The sequence below is a fragment of the Trichomonas vaginalis genome, chromosome I (assembly GCF_026262505.1).
Source record: "Trichomonas vaginalis G3 chromosome I, whole genome shotgun sequence".
In the NCBI taxonomy this organism is placed as follows: domain Eukaryota; phylum Parabasalia; order Trichomonadida; family Trichomonadidae; genus Trichomonas; species Trichomonas vaginalis.
Window position 1 is genome coordinate 12,660,143 of NC_067203.1, and position 21,484 is coordinate 12,681,626.

Genomic DNA, 21,484 nt, shown 5'->3' on the forward strand with positions numbered 1-21,484 from the left:
ATGCTCTTCGTTCTACAAAGCAAGCATATCATTGGTTTGAAAACCAACAGACAAAAGAACTTTTAGAAGAATTTCCTCATATGATTGCTTCCCTCGGAAAACCGAGAGAAGAGATTCCGTACGAAAATCGCAAGAATTTGGCTCCTGGTTTGAAAGGATATTATGTTCATAGACTTTTAGTAAATGCTGTAGCAATGTGGGCTTGGCTCCGTTATGCTTGTTATATTTTCATGATGTTAGATGAACTATATAAAGCAGAACGTGGAGAGATGGAAAAGAAACTTCAAGCAAAAGATGAAGTCATTGAATCCAAAGACAAAAGCATACAGAAAAGAATACCACGTTCAGTACCAAAAGGAAAGGAAAAGAGTTATAAGTATATGATATATACTGAAGAGTTGGAGAAAGAAGAAGATAAAGATATGGTTATGTTGCATTTAGTCAGAAGAAACAACAAGAGCTTTTATGACTTAGCTAAAATATATAAATCTGACAGAAACTGGTTCTATCGTGAAAACTTACCGATTTCAATGACACCGAATGAAGATGTGAAACAAATAGTTCAAGATACGTTACCTCAAACACACTATGACATCAAAGGTTGCACAATACTTACATTCAAAGAAGACTTAACATTACTGAAAGAAAAGATAACAGAATATTTCGACAACTTCAAAGAGGAAGAATGAACAAAAATATATTTTTGCTTAAATAGCTTCAGGGTCTATTTCTTCAACCATTTCACTTCCTTCGTCAATGTCAATAGAAGCTTCTTCAACCTTTGGTAAGAATTTCTGTATAACATCTTTGTTCGTTATTGTCTTCAGAGATGAAGGATAATATTTCACATTTGTTTCACCCTTCTTATATTCTTTCTGTTCGGAAAGATTTAATAGCAATACTGAAGAAGTCAATGTTAGAGTTCTTTATGACAGTATAATGAGTATCTTTGACATTCACGAAGAAACTCTTTTGTTTCAAAACTACTGCTAACTCTTGTGAAGTATAACGTTTGCGGTCAATGACAATAGCTAATGGTCTGACATACTGACCGAACTTAGATTCTTTCACAAACTTCTTGTTAAAGATAACATTAACGTTTGCAGCACCATTGAACTCATTCTTGATGGCATTAGCGAGAGCATTGTATGAAAAGAACTTGCAATCTTGCATGTGTTTCATTATAATAAAAAGTTCGAAATATTTTAAAACTAGCCTTAAAAAATCTAAGCTAATTTTTTTCTAAGAAATTTTTTTATTTCCTACTAAAGATGTATCGGAAGTTGTCTAAGTTAGAACACTCGGAAATAAAACAACTTCTTACAGAAGCTAACATAGATGTTGCAAAACATTACGCGACAAACAAAAAAGCACTCGCTGACATCCTCAATGACTACAATGGTGAAATAACTTATGATAGAATTCATGAGTTCATAAATGCAAGAGCATTTCCTTTAAATGACGTTGCTATTGACTTATATCATAGACGTTCAGTACCTCATGAAGTAAGAAGAGAAATGTTTGACATAACAAATGCGAACGTTGGTCATACTCGTAAAGCTCTTTCGCATGATGTTCGTCAAGAGATGTTTGACATAACAAATGCAAACGTTGGTGAAACACGAAAGAGAGACGACACACTGAAACAACAGAGAAGAGAGATGTTTAAAAGTGCTATAGAACAAGTTCGCAAAGCTAACGATGTCATTCATTCCATTGACGACAAACCAAAAGAAGGTGAGAGATGGTTAAAGAAAGATGAAGAGAATAGGAAGAGAAATGTGAAGTCAGGCAATAGACTCATTGACTTTAACATCGAAGCTTTAGATGAACCAAACAGAGACTACTTACACAAACATTTCGGTAAGGTTTTCATGAGACTCTTAGAGAAGATTAAAATAAACTCCCAACAAAGATGGATGGTATGTTATAAACTTGGTGGAAAGTATGAATGTTCTACGTTAAACCTCAATAATATTGGAACATTACTACATCAGCTCTTGAAGGAGAACTTTATATCAGAGATAGAAGCAAATGCCGCAGGTATTGTTGAAATGCACTATGACTTCTTCTTGACAAACATAAAGAATCTTACTGAAATAAAGATGTATGATTTAACAGAATATGAAGGCTTAACGATGTCAGATGTTAAGAAAGGAAAGCCACAGAAGCGACCATATAGAGATGAAAGCACACTGACAGAAAGACAGAAAAGATTATTGAACAGACTTAAACAAACAGGAGATAAACAAGATATAGATGACTTCTGGAATGAAATCCTTGGTGAAAAGAAGTTTTATAAGAAGAGAAGCGGTCAGTTCTGGAAGTATCTTTGCACGTTACCTATAAATCTTGAACGCTACCAAATCTTCAATGAACTGAACAAAAGAACTGCAGCACTTATGACAGAGGACAATTGTTTCGTTTATGCTTGCATTCAGGCTGGAGTAAATGAAGAAACTATTGACCACATGAGAGAAGTCATTCGTGTTAGAGACTTTCCTCAAAGTAAAGTACAAGAAATTTCTGACGCAACAGGTATAGCATTTAATGTTACCATTGGTTACTTCAATGACTCAAGACATAATGAAATAAAGAGATACATACCAAAAGAATGTAAAACTGTTCGAACTATTGACTTACTTCTTGTTGAAGACCACTACATGCTAAATGAAAGACTTCCAATGACAACATATTTCATTCGCAACTATATAGAAATCTTGAAGGAGTGTGGTGGAATGAACATTGAGAAACAGATGAAGATTTATACAAAGAGAGAAGATAAATATGTAGTTCGCATGGATAGAACTACACCGCTATGGGATGTTATGAAAACATTGTGGGAGTGCAAATATTTCGAACCTATTTCTTATGGAGAACTTTTCACATATACGACTGACTATATAAACAGAACCTTGCACCATTTAAAGATTTGACATATGCTCCAAAGTATTGTGTACAACTGAAGAAGAAAGCCGAGTCAAAAGAAGTAAATAAAGCTAAATGTAAGTTCATTCCTGAGCATGTTTTCTTTGCTGACTTTGAGTGTAGTACGGATGGCTTTCATAAAGCTTTTAACATCTGTTACGACAGTGAAGATGGTTCAGTGAGTCAAAGCATTTGGGGTCAGAACTGTGCAACAGAATTTTTGGAACGACTTCCTGACAAGAGTTTAATATATTTCCATAACCTCAGCTATGATATAAACTTCATCTTAAGACACATGACAGAAGTGAAAGGAACTCCCATCATTAAAGGTTCACGAACAATGCAAATAACTGGCTTATATAAAGGAAGGGCAATTATTATAAAAGACTCTTACAGTGTTATAAATAAGAAGCTTAAACTATTTCCTGCTATGTTTAACTTACAAACAGGACCGAAAGAAGTATTTCCATACAACTACTACAGCAGTACTTTGTTAGCAAATGACAACAGAACTGGTGTCATTTCTGAAGCGTGTAAGTTTATCCAGGATGCAGATACATTTATGAAAAACATAGATTCCATCAAAGGTTGCAGAATAGATGAAAACCACTTCGACTTAGAAAAATATAGCACATTTTATTGCAAACAAGATGTAAGAATTTTAAGAGAAGGTTTTGTTAAGTTCCGCAATGACATATTGAAAGAATTTGATTTAAACGTTTATGACTACGTTAGTATTTGTTCAATTGCTAACAAATTATTTGAGAACAGAGTATACTTCCCGAATGGAAATCTTTATGACCTCTCAAATAAACCAAGAGAATTTATTTCGAGATGCATTCAAGGTGGAAGATGTATGTTGTCAGATAACATGAAACAAAAGAGCGAAAAGAAACTCATTGCTGACTTCGACGCTGTTTCATTATATCCATCCGCTATAGCAAGACTTTATACTTTAGAAGGAATTCCAAAAGTATTGAAGGATGAGATGTTAAGCACAGAGTATCTCATGAGACATTTATTCGATGACGACCAAAAGGAACCCATTGGTGAAAAGTTTATGTCAGGCTTCTTTGTTCTCATTAAGATAACAGAGATTGGCATACCCAGACACTTTCCTTTAATAGTTTGTGACCCTGAACTAAATCCAGAACTTAACGTTCCCAGAAGTTCAAACACTTGCTGTTTAATGTATGTTGACCATATAACATTACAAGACCTCATAAAATATCAAGGTGTCAAATGTGAAGTGTTGCAAGGATACTATTACGATGGAAACAGAGATATTAGAATAAGAGATGAAGTAAAGAAGTTGTTTGAGTTAAGGTTAAAGTATAAGAAAGAAGGAAATCCTTTGCAAGAAAATATAAAGCTCATTCTGAACAGTATTTATGGCAAAACTATTCTATCTCCTATTGAGTCAAAAATAACCATAGTAAATGACAAAGATGCTATAAGATATGCCATCAGAAACTACAACCATATAGTGAAGTTCGAAGGTTTGGATGGTTCAGATAAAACTATTTTCAAGCTAACGAAAAGCATTTGCAGACACTTTAACTTCTGTCCACTTGGTGTTAACATTCTGTCTATGTCGAAGAGAATAATGTGTGAAGTATTCTGTACTGCTGAGGACTTAGGAATGGACATCTTTTATAGCGATACGGACAGTATGCATCTCTACAATGAAGATATCCCTCGTTTAGCTGAAGAGTTTGAGAAACGTTATGGAAGAGTTCTCATTGGTAAAAACCTTGGTCAATTTCATAGCGACTTTGCAGAAATCACAAAAGATAAACAAAGTTTAGCATACAAGTCAATATTTTGTGGAAAGAAGACTTACATAGACTTACTCACGAATGATTTAAATGAAGTTGCATTTCACTGCAGAATGAAAGGCGTGAAGCAAGATGTTATTGCTTTAACCGCTAATGAAATGTTTCCTGACTCTGTTCAGTGTTTCTATGATGAAGATAAAGGTTTAATGGTTCTGCAAGGAAAATTTGACAAAGACTCTGAGTTCAGTGTTATGAAACTTTACAAAGCACTTCATGATGGTCAAGAGATTGGATTTGACTTATGTAAGTCTTCTAGTCCTTGCTTTGCTGAAAAGTTTAACATTTCTATTCAGACTAAGACTTCATTCATAAGAAAGCTTAAGTTCTGAGGTCATGAATGAGAAAAATAATAAGGTCATTTATTTTTGTCAGCAATGAGGTCATTCATGATAAAAATAAGCCGCTAGCGGCAAGGGCGAAGTCCATGTGGTCATTTACAATACTGCGATGGTAGAGTTTAAGAGTTGTGCTTCAATGTAGAGACAGTCCTTATGGTCTGGAGGTAAGAACACTGGGCAGTTATGGTCATGAGTGGAGAACATGTCTATCCAAAACTCACGATTGAAGCCAGTTAATTTATAGTATTTAGGGTTAGGAAGTGGTGAAGTTCTTGTATGACCAATGAACTCATTTTCAACTCCCTTACTTAAGTTTGAATATAATATAGCTTGCTTTCTATCCCAAATGCCAGGTGTTACAATCTTTGAAAATTCATTTTGCCTCGGAAGCATTGCATCATAATTGAAAACATTCTTGAAATCATCACTTGGTTCAGAGATTTGAAATCTTATACGTAATGGATTTTCTTTCTCTTTAGCGACTTCATTGAATGGTGAGAATACAACAAACTGACAGTCATGTGTTCCATCTTCATTTTCATTAAATTCATAATGAAAGTCTATAAGTTGTGGCTGACTACCTTCTTCTTTCAGTTGTGCAAGAAACTCACGTAAAGGCTGTAAAGTTTGTACTTCAATGTTGAACTTTTTCTCGAACATCTCATTAAATGAAATCATACATTGCAACAATGTTGTATCGTCTTTAAAGTATTTGTATATGTGAATGTTTTGGGCGCTTAAAGACTGTTCGTCATTTTCTATCTCGACTTGAAGTATAAAGTCAACCTTTCTGAAAGCACGTGTTATATACATAGATGTTATGCCAATGTACTTCTCTTCATTTATGTTCACAATCCAGTCTGTTGGAAACTTAAACGTTACTCTGTTCCCCTTTATTTTGACGTCAGGGTTTTCACTACTGAACGCAACAGATAAAGGTATTTGTCTATACATTTAATTCGGATAAAAATAACCATTTACTCTTTCTTTGCTTCAGCTTCTTTAGCTTTTGCTTCAGCTTCTTCTCTAGCTTTCTTCGCCAGCAAACGTGGGTTCTTTTGTCTTCCAGCAGCTAATGCAGCATGTTGTTTTTCACTAAGTTTTCTCTTTGGTCTCTCTGGCTTTTGTTCCTTCAGTTCGGATAAAATTTGCTCACGAATTTCTTTCTTCAATGCTTCAACATCTATGACCCCTTGGGTCTTGTCCGTAGGACTTGTCTGAGTCATTTGACTGTAGATAAAAAACTAAATTAAAACTTTAACCGGTGTAAAATGAGCTTGTCAAAATCAGAGCGAGAGTCTATTATATTAAATGACGCAAGAGGAATACAACATCCTTTCTATTACGTAAGTCAGAGTAAAGATGGTAAAATATACGTAAGAAAAAGAAAGGTTCCATTAGCGAATGCAGAGAGCGACAACATTAAGGTGCATGACACCGAGGGCGAAGCCCATATAAAACCTTCTGTTCAAACTGAGCCACCAAAAGAACCAGAAGAAAAGAAGCCAGATGTACTTTCAATAACGAACCAAGAGCTTATTGCAAAGTTCGTGAATTTCATTGAAAAACAAACCGAGTCAAAGAATCCTGACCCGCCAGTGAAAGAAGTTGAGACAAAAGAGAATGTAGAGTTCATTGAAAATGTCAAGAAACAACTTCCACCACGAATTCCAAGAAGAAGAGTGAGAATAATGAAGTAAATAGATATTTTTATCTGAAGTAAATACATGCAGAACGAACAGTTAAACGAATTTACTCCAGCAGAGCATATTCATCAGATTCGCTCATATTTCGATATCATAGACAATGCAGTTCAAATTGGTGACACTAATAGAAAATATTCTGACGCAAAGATTCCATCACAACCTGGAACTGCTAAAGATAACACATGGGTAACATTCAATCTCTCACCTCCTGGTGAAAATATGTTGGACCTTTACAATACATTCATTACGTATAAAATGGAAGGTCAATTTATTGCAGATAAAGAAATTGGTTCAGGTTCCAATAAAACAAACCCACCAGGATTTTGGATTGGTTTCGATGACGCTTTCTATGCAGTTGCTGGATATCAAATCCTTGCAAATGGTCGTATCGTATATTCTCAAGACAACGCAAGAGAAGAAGCATATATAACTTCAAACTCACAAACTACCGAACAAATAAAGAAAGTAGATGTTTTCTCAAAGACTCGACATGAAGATGTATGGAGTCATTTGGGAACATGCAGAACAGGACAAATTGTTAGTGGTCCAATTACAGCAGGAAAATCATTTGATTTTAAGCTTCGTTTAAGAATTCCTGTTAGAAAGTTTTTACCATTAGAAGCTATCGATTTATTCCTGCATTTGCTGGTAACATTCAGCTTAAAGTAAAGTTCAGTAGCGACGCATTACAATGCACATCTATATCTGTAAATGATATCATTGCTTTCAATCCAACTCTTAAAGTTGCATTTGCTTCAGATTCAAATCCACCGACAAATAAATTTGTTCCATGGAATGAACCATTCACTATGATAACGAAGGCATAGAAGCTAGTGGAACAGTTACTATTACAACTGTAACCCAGCAACTATTTCGAACAAAGATGGATTTTAATGAATGTTTCATTCATCCAAAGTCATTCTCTTTAGACCCTAACATTTATACAGAACTTGTACAACATTATACAAACGAGGCTTTATGTTTTCCTGTTAAAGTTATGGATTGGATTCCTATGGACGGTTCATTCTCAAAGAATACAGATAGTTCAAGTGCAACATTTACAGCAGCTTATACGCCTATTAATGTTAAAAGTATTTGGGCACTATTTAGAAAGAAAGACAACTATTATGTTAATTTTGAGAACCCTAAGTTTAAATATCTTCAGCTTTCCATGGAGCTTATGGAAATATGCCTGCAGAACCTGAAAAATCATATGGACCTGTATTTTATGAAATGGTTGCGAACGCCTGCAATACAAACAATGATATGATATAGGATTTAATGAAGATGTTATGAGGTCATTGGTGGATGATGGTAGTGTGGAACATAAATGGGATAGCTATGACAACACACATTTCTTATGTGGTTTTCCAACAGAAGTGGACTTTTGCTTCCAGCAAGGTCAAACATCTACTGCTCCAATAACATACAAATTGTCTGTTAAAGGACCTATTGAACTAGCAACTGAAAATGTACCAAAGCCACTTATTGGATTTATGAGGGATTGTTGCTTTGCCATACAAGTAAGACAGTCAGGCATACCAATAATAAGATTAGATGACTATAACTTAGCAGCTGACGACAGTGAGGAATAAAGGATGAACGTTTATTTTTAAAGCTTATAAATGAGTTCTTCATCAAGCTCTCGTGAACCTTTACCATCTATGAAACAAACTTTACCAAACGATTATGGAGCACCTATTGAATATTTCTTACGAGCTGCACAATGGCAAAGAGCAGTTTCACCAAGGTTAGGTGTTCCACCAGCTCCTGTCAAAAATAGCATTTGGTCAAGTCCTTATATAAGATATGGTCTCCCACTAGGTTTGCTAGCTACAGCAGGAGCAGTTATGATGTTGAAAAGAAATAAAGCAAATGTTGTAAATAATACTGAAGTAGCTGAAGTTAAACAAACTCCAACGCCTTCACAAGCAAAACCTTCAATGACTCCTGAACCTATGGAAGTACAAACTCCTGTTCAAAAGTCAACTCCTAAACCGACTCCAACATTTAAACCAGAACCTACTCCTCAAATAAATCGTAAAACTCCTGCGTTTCCTTACTGAAAAAAATAACGTTAGTTTTATTTTATTTGAACATTTTATTTAGAGTAAAATGACGACTAAAGTCACTGAAGCAATGAAACAAAAGTTCTTGGTAGAATACATTAAATCAGGAACTATTCCAGAAGGTTTTTACGTTCATACTATGAAGGATGGTAGAGTTCAGTTTAGAAAGATAAAGCAACCATTAGATAGAGAAGGAATTTTGAGAAAGATTAAACTTCATGAGGACAACATTGCTGAACTTAAGAAGAAGTTAGAAGAGTTGGAGAAAGCAGACGACAGTGAGGAATAAAATATTTCATTAGTTTTATTTTTACTGAAAATTTTTATTTGGATGTAATGACAGAACAAAAGCAACTCATTCGAATTCCACAGTATAACAAACATACATTTAAACATTTATTCTTCCTTCCTGAGCATAACATGTTCTTTCAAATACATCCGAGACCAGTTGACTTTTCATTGACTGTGTATAAAGATAGAAATAGTTATATCATTAAACCATACGATGACGAAGGTAAGTTATGTAAATTGTACGTTAAGAAGTTAGAGAAAGTTTATGGCTTCAAGTATGACTACAATATGGTTAACACTGATGATGAAGATATTGAGGAAAATTTATGAGAACGTTTATTTTTTCATTAGTGAGTTCGTTAGTGAGGTGAAATTGTTGGCGGCTTTGTAAATATTTAAGGTTAAGTTGGTTTTTGCGTTCATGTTGTAAAATATACGTTAACGGTTTTGTAAAGTGTCAAATTCACAAGTATTGGGTAAGGTGGAACGCAGTGCCACCATACCCAAGACTTGTATACTAACTGATGAATATGCGAATACCGATAGCACACTTTATGTGAGAATTGTATATGACAAACAAAATTCACAAGTGTCATTTCAAATCTACGAAAACAATCCAAATAAAGACGAACAAATATATACAGAATTCACTGCAATGTCATGGTATTATTTGCAAAGAATGTTAAATCAGAAAGTCGAACTTCCTTTAGCAAATATTTACAGTCGATATGCAAGAGATGAACCATATTTATTTAAAGATGTTTCGATCAAGATGCTATTATTGTTCATGCTTCATTTTCTGGCGCCCAAAACTCTTTCTTATGCTTGGCAAATGACTTTTACGAAAAACCTACAAAGTTATACGAACCACCAAGTGGAAGTATTTCAGACTTTCAAGTATGGTTTACTACAGATGGAAGAAAAAGAATAATTCCATTATACCATGCGTTTTACTTAGAACTTAGTTTCATATACAACTACTATCGAACGATAAAAATATAACTTTTTAATACGGTTGAGGTGTTGGATTTGGTTGCCAACTTGATTGTGGTGCAGGTTCAGGCTGTTGTATTACAGGAGCTTGTTCTTCTGGTTCAGGGTCTTTAGGTATAATACCAACGAACTGACCTACTCTTTTACCAATATTTTTGACACCGTTCCAAATTCCTCTTCCGACAGATTTTATTCCATTCCATATACCTCTTCCAACATTTCGAAAGAAGTTTCCTATTCTTCCAAAGAAACCCATTTTACTATATGTAAAAATCTAATGTCCACCTAGTCTTTTGCGTTTCCTGTTGAGTTCCATAGCATTCTTTAACTGGAGCTCATACATTCTGTTTCTCCTCTGGTAGAAAACATATTCTGGGTCAACTCCTGTGTTCGCGTCATCTGCATAAAGTTGTTTATATCCCACTTCAGGGTTTGTATAAAACTCTTTCCATCTCATATTTGCATACCATGGTGGCAAACCTAACGCAGCGTCATTTGATATGGCAGTTTGCATTTGTACATCTGTTGGCACTTGACCATAGTTTGCCATTGCAGTTTGTATTCTAACTTCATTTGGAATATTCTCTGGGTTTGGTTGTCCAGGTTGCTGTGCATTCGCTAAGTTCTGTGCGTCCATTTAATATTAGATAAAAATATATATCTTACGAGTACATATGCTGAACATTTGCAGGCATTGGTTCATCTTCATATTCTCTGTACTTTTCTGCCACGTCAAATAAATAAATGACACAATGGAAAAAACCTAAAACAAGTAGTCCTATTTCAAACCACATTTACTTACTAATAAAATTTCTTTATTGTGACACTTTCTCCAGTTTATGGGACCTCTCTCATACTCTATCTTGTCATATCTAAACTCATAGTCATGTATGTCTTCTAACCATCTCATAACGGTTTCCAAACCACTTTTATCGGATGTAAAGTAAAAGCATGGATGGTTATGTATAACGTCTAAAGTTTCTAAAGAGTCTCTCAAAGTCCAGTCTACTTGGTATTGAAAATCCCATGTGTTATAGAACGGCGGGGCCACTATAAAGAAAACATTTTCCTTGTCTTTATATTTTTTATACAACTCTGTCCAATGACATCTCACAAACTCTATACCCTCAATATATTTTTCTATGTCCTCTTTGAAAACATTTGTATAGTTAAGATATAAAACTTTTGACATAAGTGTTTCAATGTCATGAACTCTTATAGAACCACTATATAATAGTCTAGCAGATATACTATCCCAGTCTATATATTCTGCTTTTTTCAAAACCTCTCTCACAATATTTTTGTTATCTAATGGTATACGTTCCATCTTACCTATAGGTATCTTTTCTTTTAACTCAGTCAATATATTGTTTGTGTCTGGAATATGTTTGAGACGGTCCATATAGTTGTCGAAGTCATTGCATATAATCTTTGAGTCTGGGAATATTGAATGGCACAAATGGGATATATAGAAACTTCCACCGAACAAATCTACAAATGTTAGACCATTCGGTAGTTTCTTAAGTTCTCTCAATATAATATCTTTACATCTACTCTTATTTCCAAAGAACGGTAACGGTGGTTTTGTAAAATTCATTTATATATAATAATAAAAATGTTTTTACCCGAAAAGTGATAGAAAAGTGACAAAACATGAAAACATATATAATTTGTGAAAAGCGATATAAAAAGTGATATTTAAAAAGTGACACTATTAATATGATTTAAATAACAACGGTTTTGGTTTTGTCACCGGCTAGTCGGCTGGGGTTCGGTCCTCCTCTTGGGTCTTGGGCAAAATTTCTTAGGGGCTAGAGGGCACAACGCGCCTGGAAGCCCCACTCACCTGACCTGAAATGGATAGTCATCACAATAAATAACTTAACATCTAAAATAATGAAGACAATTCTAAATATTCATACGTTTCTCTTTCTATTTTTAAGGATATAAGATGCAAAAGTTATCACAAAATGTCTATATGATTATACAGATTGTTCATCAATAATATCCAAGAGTTCATTCGATGAGAGATCCTGTTGAATTTGGGAAATTGATTTTTTGAGCTTATTCGGATGTAGGGATTTACATTGTGCATGTGACAGTTATAAAAGTTAACCCCAATTCGATCAGAGTTCGTTTTGAAATTTCGTGAAATTTCCGAGAGAAGATTTCTTTGACAGTCAAGGGCTATTTTCGTAATACAATTGTTCCATTTTCTCATAGGAGCCACATCTTCTTTACGGACCTTTATTCGAAATTTATATTTGTGATATTTACATTTTTGATATCATCTCACTTTTAATCCAATCTCGAAATGGAAACTTCAAAAACTTCTTAATCTTCTATTTAATAATCAAGTTCACTGTGAGATTAGTTTGGCAAACCCAAATTTTAGCTAAAAGTGACAGGGGGGAAAAACGTTTAGTATTAAAAAAAAGACCGATGAGAGCTTCGTTCGAAATATAGAGGGAACTGAGAATGCGCAACCATTCTCAGGGAATATTGGATGCTATTCCCGTTCCCTCTGTATGGAAAATTGAGGTTTTCAAAGGGAGTTAAAATAATATCAAATTTATACTAATTTACTTCAAAATACAAAAGTATTTGACAGCTAAAATTAGTTACTTTAGCAAGCCTATCAATACCCTTTTACGATTATTGCTACTTTTTCGAAATAAAATAAATTTATTATCAAAAACCTTTTTTTCTTAGTAAAAATAAAAATGTTATTTTATATCAAGTTTTTATTCATAAATTTTTATAATGTTGTATAAATTTGAAGGTGGAAATCTGTAATAATTTTATCTTGAAAAGACTTGGCATTCTCAACAATGAATTGAGGGGTATTGCATCCAAATTCTGTAATTTGCGTGAGAATACTAAGCTTGATTTCCATTGGGATACTTAATTTCGAAAAATACTGGGTCATTCGTTTTTGAACCTTTGCTGCCTTGACAACTTTATCAAGTAGGTCATCTAAACCCAATTGAAGCGTATTTAAGTTTGCTGATGAGTTAACTATTAACGATTTAATTTTATCAGTGAGCATTATACATTTTTCTGTATCCAGTCTGATTGTAGACTTTTTTGGCTTTTTTTCAGATGGCAACGGATTTGGAATTTTGTCTCTGAGCCTTATATCTTGAGAAATTCTGTAATAAAATGAAGGAACGATAAAATCGATTAATTTCATCACAAATCGATCAAATCTCATGAAAATTGTTCCGCCAAAGTAGTAATATTTAATTTTTTTGTTAATCGATTCTGAAATGTTATTTGTGAGAGCTAAATTTTCATCTCTTTCAGCGGCTGTCCATCTTTCTTGGTTTGATATCCATTGATTTTGTATGTATTTTGAAAATTCTGGGAATTTTTCGGCTATTTCCAGAATTTTTTTGAACGTTGGTTCAATCCATTCTTTCTTGCCATTTCTGCCGTATGCAAGATAGTTCATTTTTGTATCTAATATCAATTTGTCTGAACTCTCAAATGCATAATCTTTCAAATTTTTTCTGAACGCCCTCATTACATGAACTGCACACCAATGAAGGATAACTTCTGGAAAAGAGTTGATAATCGCATTTTCGATTTCTTGTGCACAATCTGACATAAAATATTTTGGTTTTACTTTTGCCCAGTTAAAAAATGCCTTGAGACAGAATGCAATATTTTCTGAAGTGTTTGGATAAACGACAAATTGAAAAATTGGGAATGCATGTGTATTTGGAAATTTGGCTGATATCATGTAAAACAACATTTTAAATTCAAGTAATGAATGGGTTGCATCAATAAAATGCTCTTTCACAATTTTGATTATGTCCAGAAATTTGAAAGAAGCATAATAAAAGATTAATTTCTTTGGTTTGTTGTAATTATCGACATCGAAATAAATTAAATCTTTTGGTGACTCTTGTTCTTTGATACCCTTAAATAATTGAGTTGACTTGAATTGATTATCATCGTACTTTTGAATACCTTTGATCTTTTTATTTCCTTTTTCCTGAATTGTTTTCATTTGATCTGAAGATGCATTCAAAAAAGATGGCCTGTTAAGTGGATCATCCAGATCAAGTTTTTTGTCGCATTCAATTTGAGCCATTTTCGGATCACCCCCTGTTTTATAAAATTAATAAGTACCCGACGATAGCATTGTGATAATGTGTGGTATTTCTTTGTCTCATCTTTGATTTGATTGTGATTATGTGTTCCATTATATTCTGTTAGGATATATTCTTCATCATCCTTTAGAAATGAGATACATGCTTCACATTTATCTGCACTGCACCTGAATTTTAATTTTGTTCCCCCTAAATTTGGATTTTTTTTAATTGATATGGACAACCTGCATGGCATTCGTTATCAATGACAGCTTTCATAGCATCTATATAAGATAGCCTTTCTTTAAGTTCGCATGGTGCATCGATATGCATCAAAAAAATGAAATGAAATTTCAATATCAAAAAAAGCACAAAATTTGAAAAAATTCACAAATCTCGGTTTCTGAAAGAAAATGGCCTCTTAAACTTTGTGCATATATTCATCTATAAGACACATTGTATCCATATATTATTTAGCCAACACAACTTATCTGGTATCGAGAAAATTCAAAAAAAGCACAAAATTTGAAAAAATTCACAAATCTCGGTTTCTGAAAGAAAATGGCCTCTTAAACTTTGTGCATATATTCATCTATAAGACACATTGTATCCATATATTATTTAGCCAACACAACTTATCTGGTATCGAGAAAATTCAAAAAAAGCACAAAATTTGAAAAAATTCACAAATCTCGGTTTCTGAAAGAAAATGGCCTCTTAAACTTTGTGCATATATTCATCTATAAGACACATTGTATCCATATATTATTTAGCCAACACAACTTATCTGGTATCGAGAAAATTCAAAAAAAGCACAAAATTTGAAAAAATTCACAAATCTCGGTTTCTGAAAGAAAATGGCCTCTTAAACTTTGTGCATATATTCATCTATAAGACACATTGTATCCATATATTATTTAGCCAACACAACTTATCTGGTATCGAGAAAATTCAAAAAAAGCACAAAATTTGAAAATTGCTCGGTTCTACATTCAAAATAAATTTCATTAATTTTTACGTACATATTAAGGTACTTATCTTCTACATATATAATCTTCATTAGATATATAAAAAAAAAAAAAAAAAAAAAAAAAAAAAGGTAGTGGGGCTTCCAGGCACTTCGTGCCCTCTAGCCCTGAGGATGATTGGTATAATGAAGTTTTTTTTTTCTTGGGGTGTCCTTCCAGGCACTTCGTGCCTTCTAGCCCACATAAATGAAGTTTTTATTCGGAGGTCTTCCAGGAGCTTTTCACAAATTATATATGTTTTCATGTTTTGTCAAGACTTCTTCGTAAATGTTTTGTCAAGACTTCTTCGTAAATGTTTTGTCAAGACTTCTTCGTAAATGTTTTGTCAAGACTTCATCGTAAATGTTTTGTCATGATTTCTTCGTAAATGTTTTGTCAAGACTTCTTCTTCGTAAATGTTTTGTCAAGACTTCTTCGTAAATGTTTTGTCAAGACTTCTTCGTAAATGTTTTGTCAAGACTTCTTCGTAAATGTTTTGTCAAGACTTCTTCGTAAATGTTTTGTCAAGACTTCTTCATCGTAAATGTTTTGTCATGATTTCATCGTAATGAGCGTAAATGACCCAAAAATATAATTTAGGTGAAGAGGTGAGATGTCACCCGTTTTCTCACCTGTTTTCTCACCTCTTGAATTTTCATGATTTCTTCGTAAATGCTTTGTCGAAACTTCTTCATCGTAAATGTTTTTAACTTCACTTAAAATGCCACGTAAGCTACGTAAGAATATACGTAAGAGGAAGAGAGCATTGAAACATCCAATAGTAAAACTGACACCACAACAACAGTTGCAACAACAAATGCTGAATGACCCCACTATGTTGCAACAAATGTCAAGCAACCCTATGCTTTTAAACCGAGTTATTGGTGCACAGAGTGGAGGTTTAAGAGCGGCACTTTTAGCGAAAATGGCAGGCTATGGTGGAGCTGCAGACGGAACAGCATATAACCCTCAAAGTCAAATGAATTTGAGTTCACTCAAAAATCAAATAACAGATGTCAAAAAGTCAAACATAGACATACAGAAACAAATAAGTGAAAACGAAAAGAAACTAGAATATGACAGACACACAAAGAAACTCAATGAGTTAAACGTAGAGAAAAAGAAGAAAGAAGAACAACTGAAAGAACTAAGTACAGAGGAATATGCGAAAAAAGTGTCAGAAAAAGCAACAGAAGTAGCAAAAATGGAACAAGATGTCATAAATTTGAAAAACCATACTACTCAATATAAAGTACTGAAAGATGAAGAGATAAAACAAAAAGCCCTGAAGACATATATGGATAGCGATGAGTATAAAAAAGAAGTTGAAGCAAATGTAAAGGCAGAAAAACTTTTACAGTTGCAAAACCAAACCGTACAGTATGAAAACTTAGCACAAGAAAGTAAAAATAACGACGCAGCCATGCAAAAGGCAATGAAAAGCGCAGAATATATAAAAGCTAACAATGACTGGTTAGATGCCCAAGCCAACGCTAAAGCAGCCCAACTCATAGGGTCAATAAGGACAAAAATACAAGCGGATGAAGATAGTTCAAATGAAGCTTTAACAAATGCTGACTTTAAGAACGCCTTCGAAGCTCTTCATAGTAAGGTGAAACAAGTGAACGACTTCTCATCTGGAAAGAAACTGAAGTCTGAAGGTTTCGACAAAGAGTTAAGAGAAGTAGCACAAAATATGACGAAAATAACAGATGCAGCAACGAGACAGGCAGTTCAAAGTGCCTATGACGCCGTTAGAGCAACTGTTGTGAAAAGTCAAGAAAAAGAGTTACAACAGACCAAAACAGACCTAGTAAATGCTTTCTTAAAAACGAAAAGTCAGGTAGGACATTACGCTGCAGATGGAACATATGTGCCAGCTGGTGGAACTTATATACCACCAAACCCTCCAAGAGAAGCACCTGCACCAGGACTACCTAACACATTTACATCGTCACATGGACATAGACACAGGCATGCACCACAACAACAACCAAAACCAACACAACAACCAACACAACAACCAACACAACAACCAACACAACAACCAGCACAGCAACCAACACAACAACCAGCACAGCAACCAACAGTTCAAAACCCTGCACAACAACAACCACAAACAGAGCAAGGACATAAAAGAAGTAGAGAACAAGGAAACCAAGAATTCTTAAAAATGCTTAAAGAAGAGTGTGGTTTCCCAGATAGTATTGACTTTAGTGACAGATATAAAGAAGCTATTAGAAAGTTCAAGGATGGAAATACTGACCCGGACCTATTTAGCTTTATGGCTCAGCACCAAAACGGATATAATCTCAAACCTGGAAAATACAAGCTCGCTAAGGGATATGATTTAATAGCATATCATCCAAATGACATGGATGAATTTACTCCGAGATATTTGATGTCAGAGCTAAATGACAATTCAACTTTCGTCATGAAACGCGTAAAAAATAGAGACGGAACGAAAGAACAAAAGCTTATGAATGCGGATGACGTAGATAGGGAAATTGTTGAAAACGGTCTCGGAATATATGAAATGCCAGCAGATGAGGTACAAGAAACTCCACAGGAAGAACTAGTTCAGATACAACCAGACATGGAAGAAATAGTTCAGCAACAACAGCTAGAAGAGCCTGAAGGAAACGAACAAGTCACTCCTTTGGAAACTAACTTCACAGAACTAGATGAAGATTTGGAACAGCCGAAAAATCTTGACCCTCAACAAGAGTATGCGGAGAATATGGAATATTTCCAAGAGTCTAAAAAAAATTCGGCTGACATAGTAGAAGAATATCGAAAAATGTTTGCCGACATACAAAAGACTCCAACACCAGATGAAAATATTCAGCATAGAATGGAAGTACTGAAAGAAAATGTACACAAATACAACAACCCTTTTTACTTACGAGCATTTAACGTTCAATCTTCGGATGAACTCGGTGAAAATAAAAGGTTAAATTTCAAGAAAACATATAGAAATGAAACATTGTTTAAAGTTCATTCAGAACCTAACCAAGATGGAAACAAACCTACTTTTGTTTCTGCAGACGATGGAACTACAATGAGATGGGGTCATAAAGCTAACCCGGATAGGTGGTTCATAAACTTACAACCACAATTCCAAGAAGTTGTAGACGCAATGGAAGTCAATGGTGAACCAGATATAGCTGGTATTTTCAGCGCGGCTTTAATGCCATTGAAAGATATGAAACATGCAGATATTTTGGACCAGTATGAAATGAACATGGCTGATGGAAATATAACACCTGACGTTCTAAAACATTTATCTCAAAGAACTACACAGAACCATAGAGATGGTATATTTGGTGAAGAGTTTAGAAAGAAAGTTAGGGAGGGCGAAGGAAGAGAACCTATTGTACATGACCTTGCAAACGAAAGTTTACAAAATGTCATAAAAACTTACTTTGCAGACAATGAAATGAGAAGGGATGAATATTTAAGAAAACTCAAATGGACAGTACCAAATGAAATGTTAGTATTGAAAAACATGTTCCTTGACAAAATAAAACCAACTACAGAAATAAACGACGCAAGACTGAAAGATTGGGTAAAAGCTTTCCCATTCACAAAAGATATAGTTGGTAACATGGAAAGAAAACCAGAATGGCTACAAAAACATATATTTGGAAACGAGCTTATTCCATATGGACAGGCTCTGTTTGAAGAGCTTGAACCGGAAACTCAGGAAAGAGTCATGCAAACAATACGCGAAGACTCAAATACAAACTATGACAAACTCTTTCTAGGATATAGGGTACCTGAGATGGGCGACCAGAGCCCAAAGGCAAAAAGGACATGGGAAATTTACAACATACTAGGTGAACATGAGGCAAAGATGCAACAACTTGAAGCAGAGGGCAAGTTACCAAAGCGACACCAAAGAAGAAGAGTAGAACAAAGTGAAAGTAGTGAAGAAGTAACTTCATCTAGTGAAAGTAGTGGCAATGAAGGAAAAAGAAGAGTTAAAAACTCAGTCAGGAAGAAAGTAAAGCTTGGTCCACGTGGGTTCTATTATGACATATAAATCCAACTATTCTATATTTTTACTCATATGAAATGTACGCCGCTCAGAATATAACGCCAACAGTTTTGGATGCTATGAATGGAAATGTTTCCGAATGGTATAACGAATGCGACAATGCCATTAGAAGGTCAGAAATAGTTCCTGGAACTTACGAATATACAACTGCTGTTTCTTATGGAAACGTAGGTGAGTTTGGAGAAGGTTCTTCAACAACAGTAGATATTGCTTGCGACAGGTTTCATATTATTTCTATTGACAACTCATTCTTATACGTGGAACAAGACATTGAAATAAAACCTTCTGCCAAGTTGTCTGACAAGAAAGGTTGCAATGGAATTTTCTATGTCGGATACCAATATGCTCCAGAAGTTTTATGGGATATAAGATATATTCTAACTCTGACTTAGTTCAAACAGTAACATGGGCAAACTATGAATGGTTCGCTTTGAGAAACTCAGTACAACCACAAGCTAGAGAACAAACAGACCAGTATGCAACTATTGAGAAAATAAGAAGACTTGACCCTAACGTTCCAGGAGTTTATGTTAACCTTTCTGGTTCAGATGGAACTGCTGCCACTAAAGTAAAACTGAAACTTAGAGTTCCTTTGTCATCTTTCCTCATCTTCAGGTTTTTAAGATACTTACCAAACTGGGCAGGAAAAATTTCTATTGAACTTACTCCAAGCAAAAATAACTTAGTCATTGCACCAACACAAGACCCATTCAGCATTACTGTAGCTGGAACTGGTGGAGCCAAGTTCTGTGACTTTTGCAAAGACAAAGTTGACTTAGACTTTGGTTTCTCAAACTTCAACAATGAAGTAAACTATTATTTCAATGCTGCTGGAACTGCTTGGGACCCAGTTAAGTTCACATGCGAACAGTTTGAATGCAAGAGAATAGAAAGCAGACTTGCCGTTTATATGTTGGACCCAGATATTTCAAATGCTTTAGCTGCCAAATATATTGCAGTTCCACTTATGTTCCCTATACACCAAATATCTGTCAAAGACTTTGCAGGTGAAGTTGGAAACCAAAGTGCTGACCCAGGTGCAAGAACAGATATTGCTTTAACAACTGCAATGAAACATGCAGATACTATGTTTGTACTGTTCAGACGAACTATAAATGACTATTCTTGTTTCTACAACCCTGGTATTAAATATCATATAAACATAGATGGCAAATACTATCCAAGAGAAGAATATTCCACAGTTGAGGATATGAGGTCATACAACTTGACATTAGATGCTATGAACTTTAACAACAACTTCACAACAACCATTAACCCTGAAATGCAAAGTTCTATTATGCCATATGTGAAAGTATGGACCATACAGGAGCTCAAAAAACTCAATATACAAATGGAGACCGTTCAAACTTTTGGCTTGGCATTCCATTTGCTGACTCAGAAGACTTTATGGGTGGTATTTCAACTGTTGGTACTGTACAAATACAATATACTGGTGACAGAGACGGTCCAGATGAATTGAGAGCAAAGAAGTTTACAAAACCAATAGCACTTTTCACGGAAGATGCTCTTTTGAAATTCGTTCGATGAAACCTGCTGGGGCTCCTCAGATTGGCATAACGACAGCTTCCATCGAGCAGATTTTGGCAGCAGGTCAGTAAGTTGTTCTTGAACTGACTTCTCTCCGTCAAATATTGACAGTACGCCAGTTTTGACATAGTATTGTATTAAAAAACTTACCTTTAGAAATATCGGTCAGTTTTGTTGTTATATTTTTGTCTGCTTCAAGAACTTTCACCATCTCGGTTATACCAACTTTCTTTGCTTTATGAAAATATTTTGGTTCAGCAAAGACTGCTATTCTATAACATTTTCCATTGTTTGTGTAAAGAACTATTCTGTCAATGAACTTGTATTGTTTGTGTGTGTAAACTTTGTTCTGCTTCAATTCGAAGAGATACTCAAATACGTCCATCTTTTTATTCTAAGTAAAATGTCATTTCCGAAAAATAGAAGCGTAAGTGTTTCAAAAGGTTTAATGGCGGTGGCAGATGTGAAGTTAAATTCACCAACTCAAACAAACAGTCAAAGTGTTGTTGTCAATGTCAAAGACAGAGATGTTTGAAGTGGGGAAACCATACGAGGACGAAGATGGTATAACAATTGTTCCTGTAAAAGAACAACCAACATATCCTGAAG

At 34.6% G+C, this 21,484-nt stretch overlaps 16 protein-coding genes and 2 pseudogenes across 18 annotated transcripts, besides 3 other annotated features; 11 read left to right on the plus strand and 7 right to left on the minus strand.

The window, feature by feature from the left end:
• Window positions 1-9,693: part of a mobile genetic element that runs on past the window's edge.
• TVAGG3_0975710 (uncharacterized protein) lies at window positions 423-689 on the plus strand (the record flags this gene model as incomplete). The annotated part of the gene is made up of 1 exon (XM_051253821.1): window positions 423-689. One exon carries the CDS (start codon window positions 423-425, stop codon window positions 687-689), a length of 267 nt encoding a protein of 88 aa, XP_051079395.1.
• TVAGG3_0975720 lies at window positions 708-1,182 on the minus strand (annotated as a pseudogene). The gene has a single exon. A coding segment is annotated over exon 1 (475 nt).
• On the plus strand, window positions 1,272-1,644 carry TVAGG3_0975730 (organellar and viral DNA polymerase type B; the record flags this gene model as incomplete). Its single annotated transcript, XM_051253822.1, has 1 exon — window positions 1,272-1,644. A coding segment is annotated over one exon (373 nt), but the record flags the coding sequence as incomplete, so codon positions are not given.
• TVAGG3_0975740 (organellar and viral DNA polymerase type B) lies at window positions 1,875-2,648 on the plus strand (the record flags this gene model as incomplete). The annotated part of the gene is made up of 1 exon (XM_051253823.1): window positions 1,875-2,648. A coding segment is annotated over one exon (774 nt), but the record flags the coding sequence as incomplete, so codon positions are not given.
• TVAGG3_0975750 (uncharacterized protein) lies at window positions 5,277-6,058 on the minus strand (the record flags this gene model as incomplete). The annotated part of the gene is made up of 1 exon (XM_051253824.1): window positions 5,277-6,058. A coding segment is annotated over one exon (782 nt), but the record flags the coding sequence as incomplete, so codon positions are not given.
• TVAGG3_0975760 (uncharacterized protein) lies at window positions 6,082-6,330 on the minus strand (the record flags this gene model as incomplete). The annotated part of the gene is made up of 1 exon (XM_051253825.1): window positions 6,082-6,330. One exon carries the CDS (start codon window positions 6,328-6,330, stop codon window positions 6,082-6,084), a length of 249 nt encoding a protein of 82 aa, XP_051079399.1.
• Window positions 6,376-6,804, plus strand: TVAGG3_0975770 (uncharacterized protein; the record flags this gene model as incomplete). Its single annotated transcript, XM_051253826.1, has 1 exon — window positions 6,376-6,804. One exon carries the CDS (start codon window positions 6,376-6,378, stop codon window positions 6,802-6,804), a length of 429 nt encoding a protein of 142 aa, XP_051079400.1.
• TVAGG3_0975780 lies at window positions 6,832-8,405 on the plus strand (annotated as a pseudogene). The gene has a single exon. A coding segment is annotated over exon 1 (1,574 nt).
• TVAGG3_0975790 (uncharacterized protein) lies at window positions 8,436-8,876 on the plus strand (the record flags this gene model as incomplete). Its single annotated transcript, XM_001319586.2, has 1 exon — window positions 8,436-8,876. One exon carries the CDS (start codon window positions 8,436-8,438, stop codon window positions 8,874-8,876), a length of 441 nt encoding a protein of 146 aa, XP_001319621.2.
• TVAGG3_0975800 (uncharacterized protein) lies at window positions 8,926-9,168 on the plus strand (the record flags this gene model as incomplete). Its single annotated transcript, XM_051253827.1, has 1 exon — window positions 8,926-9,168. The coding sequence occupies one exon, from the start codon at window positions 8,926-8,928 to the stop codon at window positions 9,166-9,168; it is 243 nt and encodes an 80-aa protein (XP_051079401.1).
• A 483-nt stretch (window positions 9,694-10,176) lies between the features above and the next one.
• Window positions 10,177-10,419, minus strand: TVAGG3_0975810 (serine threonine-protein phosphatase family; the record flags this gene model as incomplete). The annotated part of the gene is made up of 1 exon (XM_051253828.1): window positions 10,177-10,419. The coding sequence occupies one exon, from the start codon at window positions 10,417-10,419 to the stop codon at window positions 10,177-10,179; it is 243 nt and encodes an 80-aa protein (XP_051079402.1).
• Window positions 10,420-10,437: 18 nt separating this feature from the next.
• On the minus strand, window positions 10,438-10,800 carry TVAGG3_0975820 (uncharacterized protein; the record flags this gene model as incomplete). Its single annotated transcript, XM_051253829.1, has 1 exon — window positions 10,438-10,800. One exon carries the CDS (start codon window positions 10,798-10,800, stop codon window positions 10,438-10,440), a length of 363 nt encoding a protein of 120 aa, XP_051079403.1.
• A 1,740-nt stretch (window positions 10,801-12,540) lies between these two features.
• Window positions 12,541-15,344: a mobile genetic element.
• On the minus strand, window positions 12,922-13,617 carry TVAGG3_0975840 (uncharacterized protein; the record flags this gene model as incomplete). Its single annotated transcript, XM_001296684.2, has 1 exon — window positions 12,922-13,617. One exon carries the CDS (start codon window positions 13,615-13,617, stop codon window positions 12,922-12,924), a length of 696 nt encoding a protein of 231 aa, XP_001296685.2.
• On the minus strand, window positions 13,977-14,262 carry TVAGG3_0975850 (uncharacterized protein; the record flags this gene model as incomplete). Its single annotated transcript, XM_051253830.1, has 1 exon — window positions 13,977-14,262. A coding segment is annotated over one exon (286 nt), but the record flags the coding sequence as incomplete, so codon positions are not given.
• Window positions 15,330-20,012: a mobile genetic element.
• Window positions 15,989-16,496, plus strand: TVAGG3_0975870 (protein of unknown function, DUF4106 family; the record flags this gene model as incomplete). The annotated part of the gene is made up of 1 exon (XM_051253831.1): window positions 15,989-16,496. A coding segment is annotated over one exon (508 nt), but the record flags the coding sequence as incomplete, so codon positions are not given.
• On the plus strand, window positions 17,804-18,759 carry TVAGG3_0975880 (protein of unknown function, DUF4106 family; the record flags this gene model as incomplete). The annotated part of the gene is made up of 1 exon (XM_051253832.1): window positions 17,804-18,759. A coding segment is annotated over one exon (956 nt), but the record flags the coding sequence as incomplete, so codon positions are not given.
• Window positions 18,875-19,312, plus strand: TVAGG3_0975890 (protein of unknown function, DUF4106 family; the record flags this gene model as incomplete). The annotated part of the gene is made up of 1 exon (XM_051253833.1): window positions 18,875-19,312. One exon carries the CDS (start codon window positions 18,875-18,877, stop codon window positions 19,310-19,312), a length of 438 nt encoding a protein of 145 aa, XP_051079407.1.
• TVAGG3_0975900 (uncharacterized protein) lies at window positions 19,345-19,719 on the plus strand (the record flags this gene model as incomplete). Its single annotated transcript, XM_051253834.1, has 1 exon — window positions 19,345-19,719. The coding sequence occupies one exon, from the start codon at window positions 19,345-19,347 to the stop codon at window positions 19,717-19,719; it is 375 nt and encodes a 124-aa protein (XP_051079408.1).
• Window positions 20,013-21,484: the final 1,472 nt, after the last annotated feature.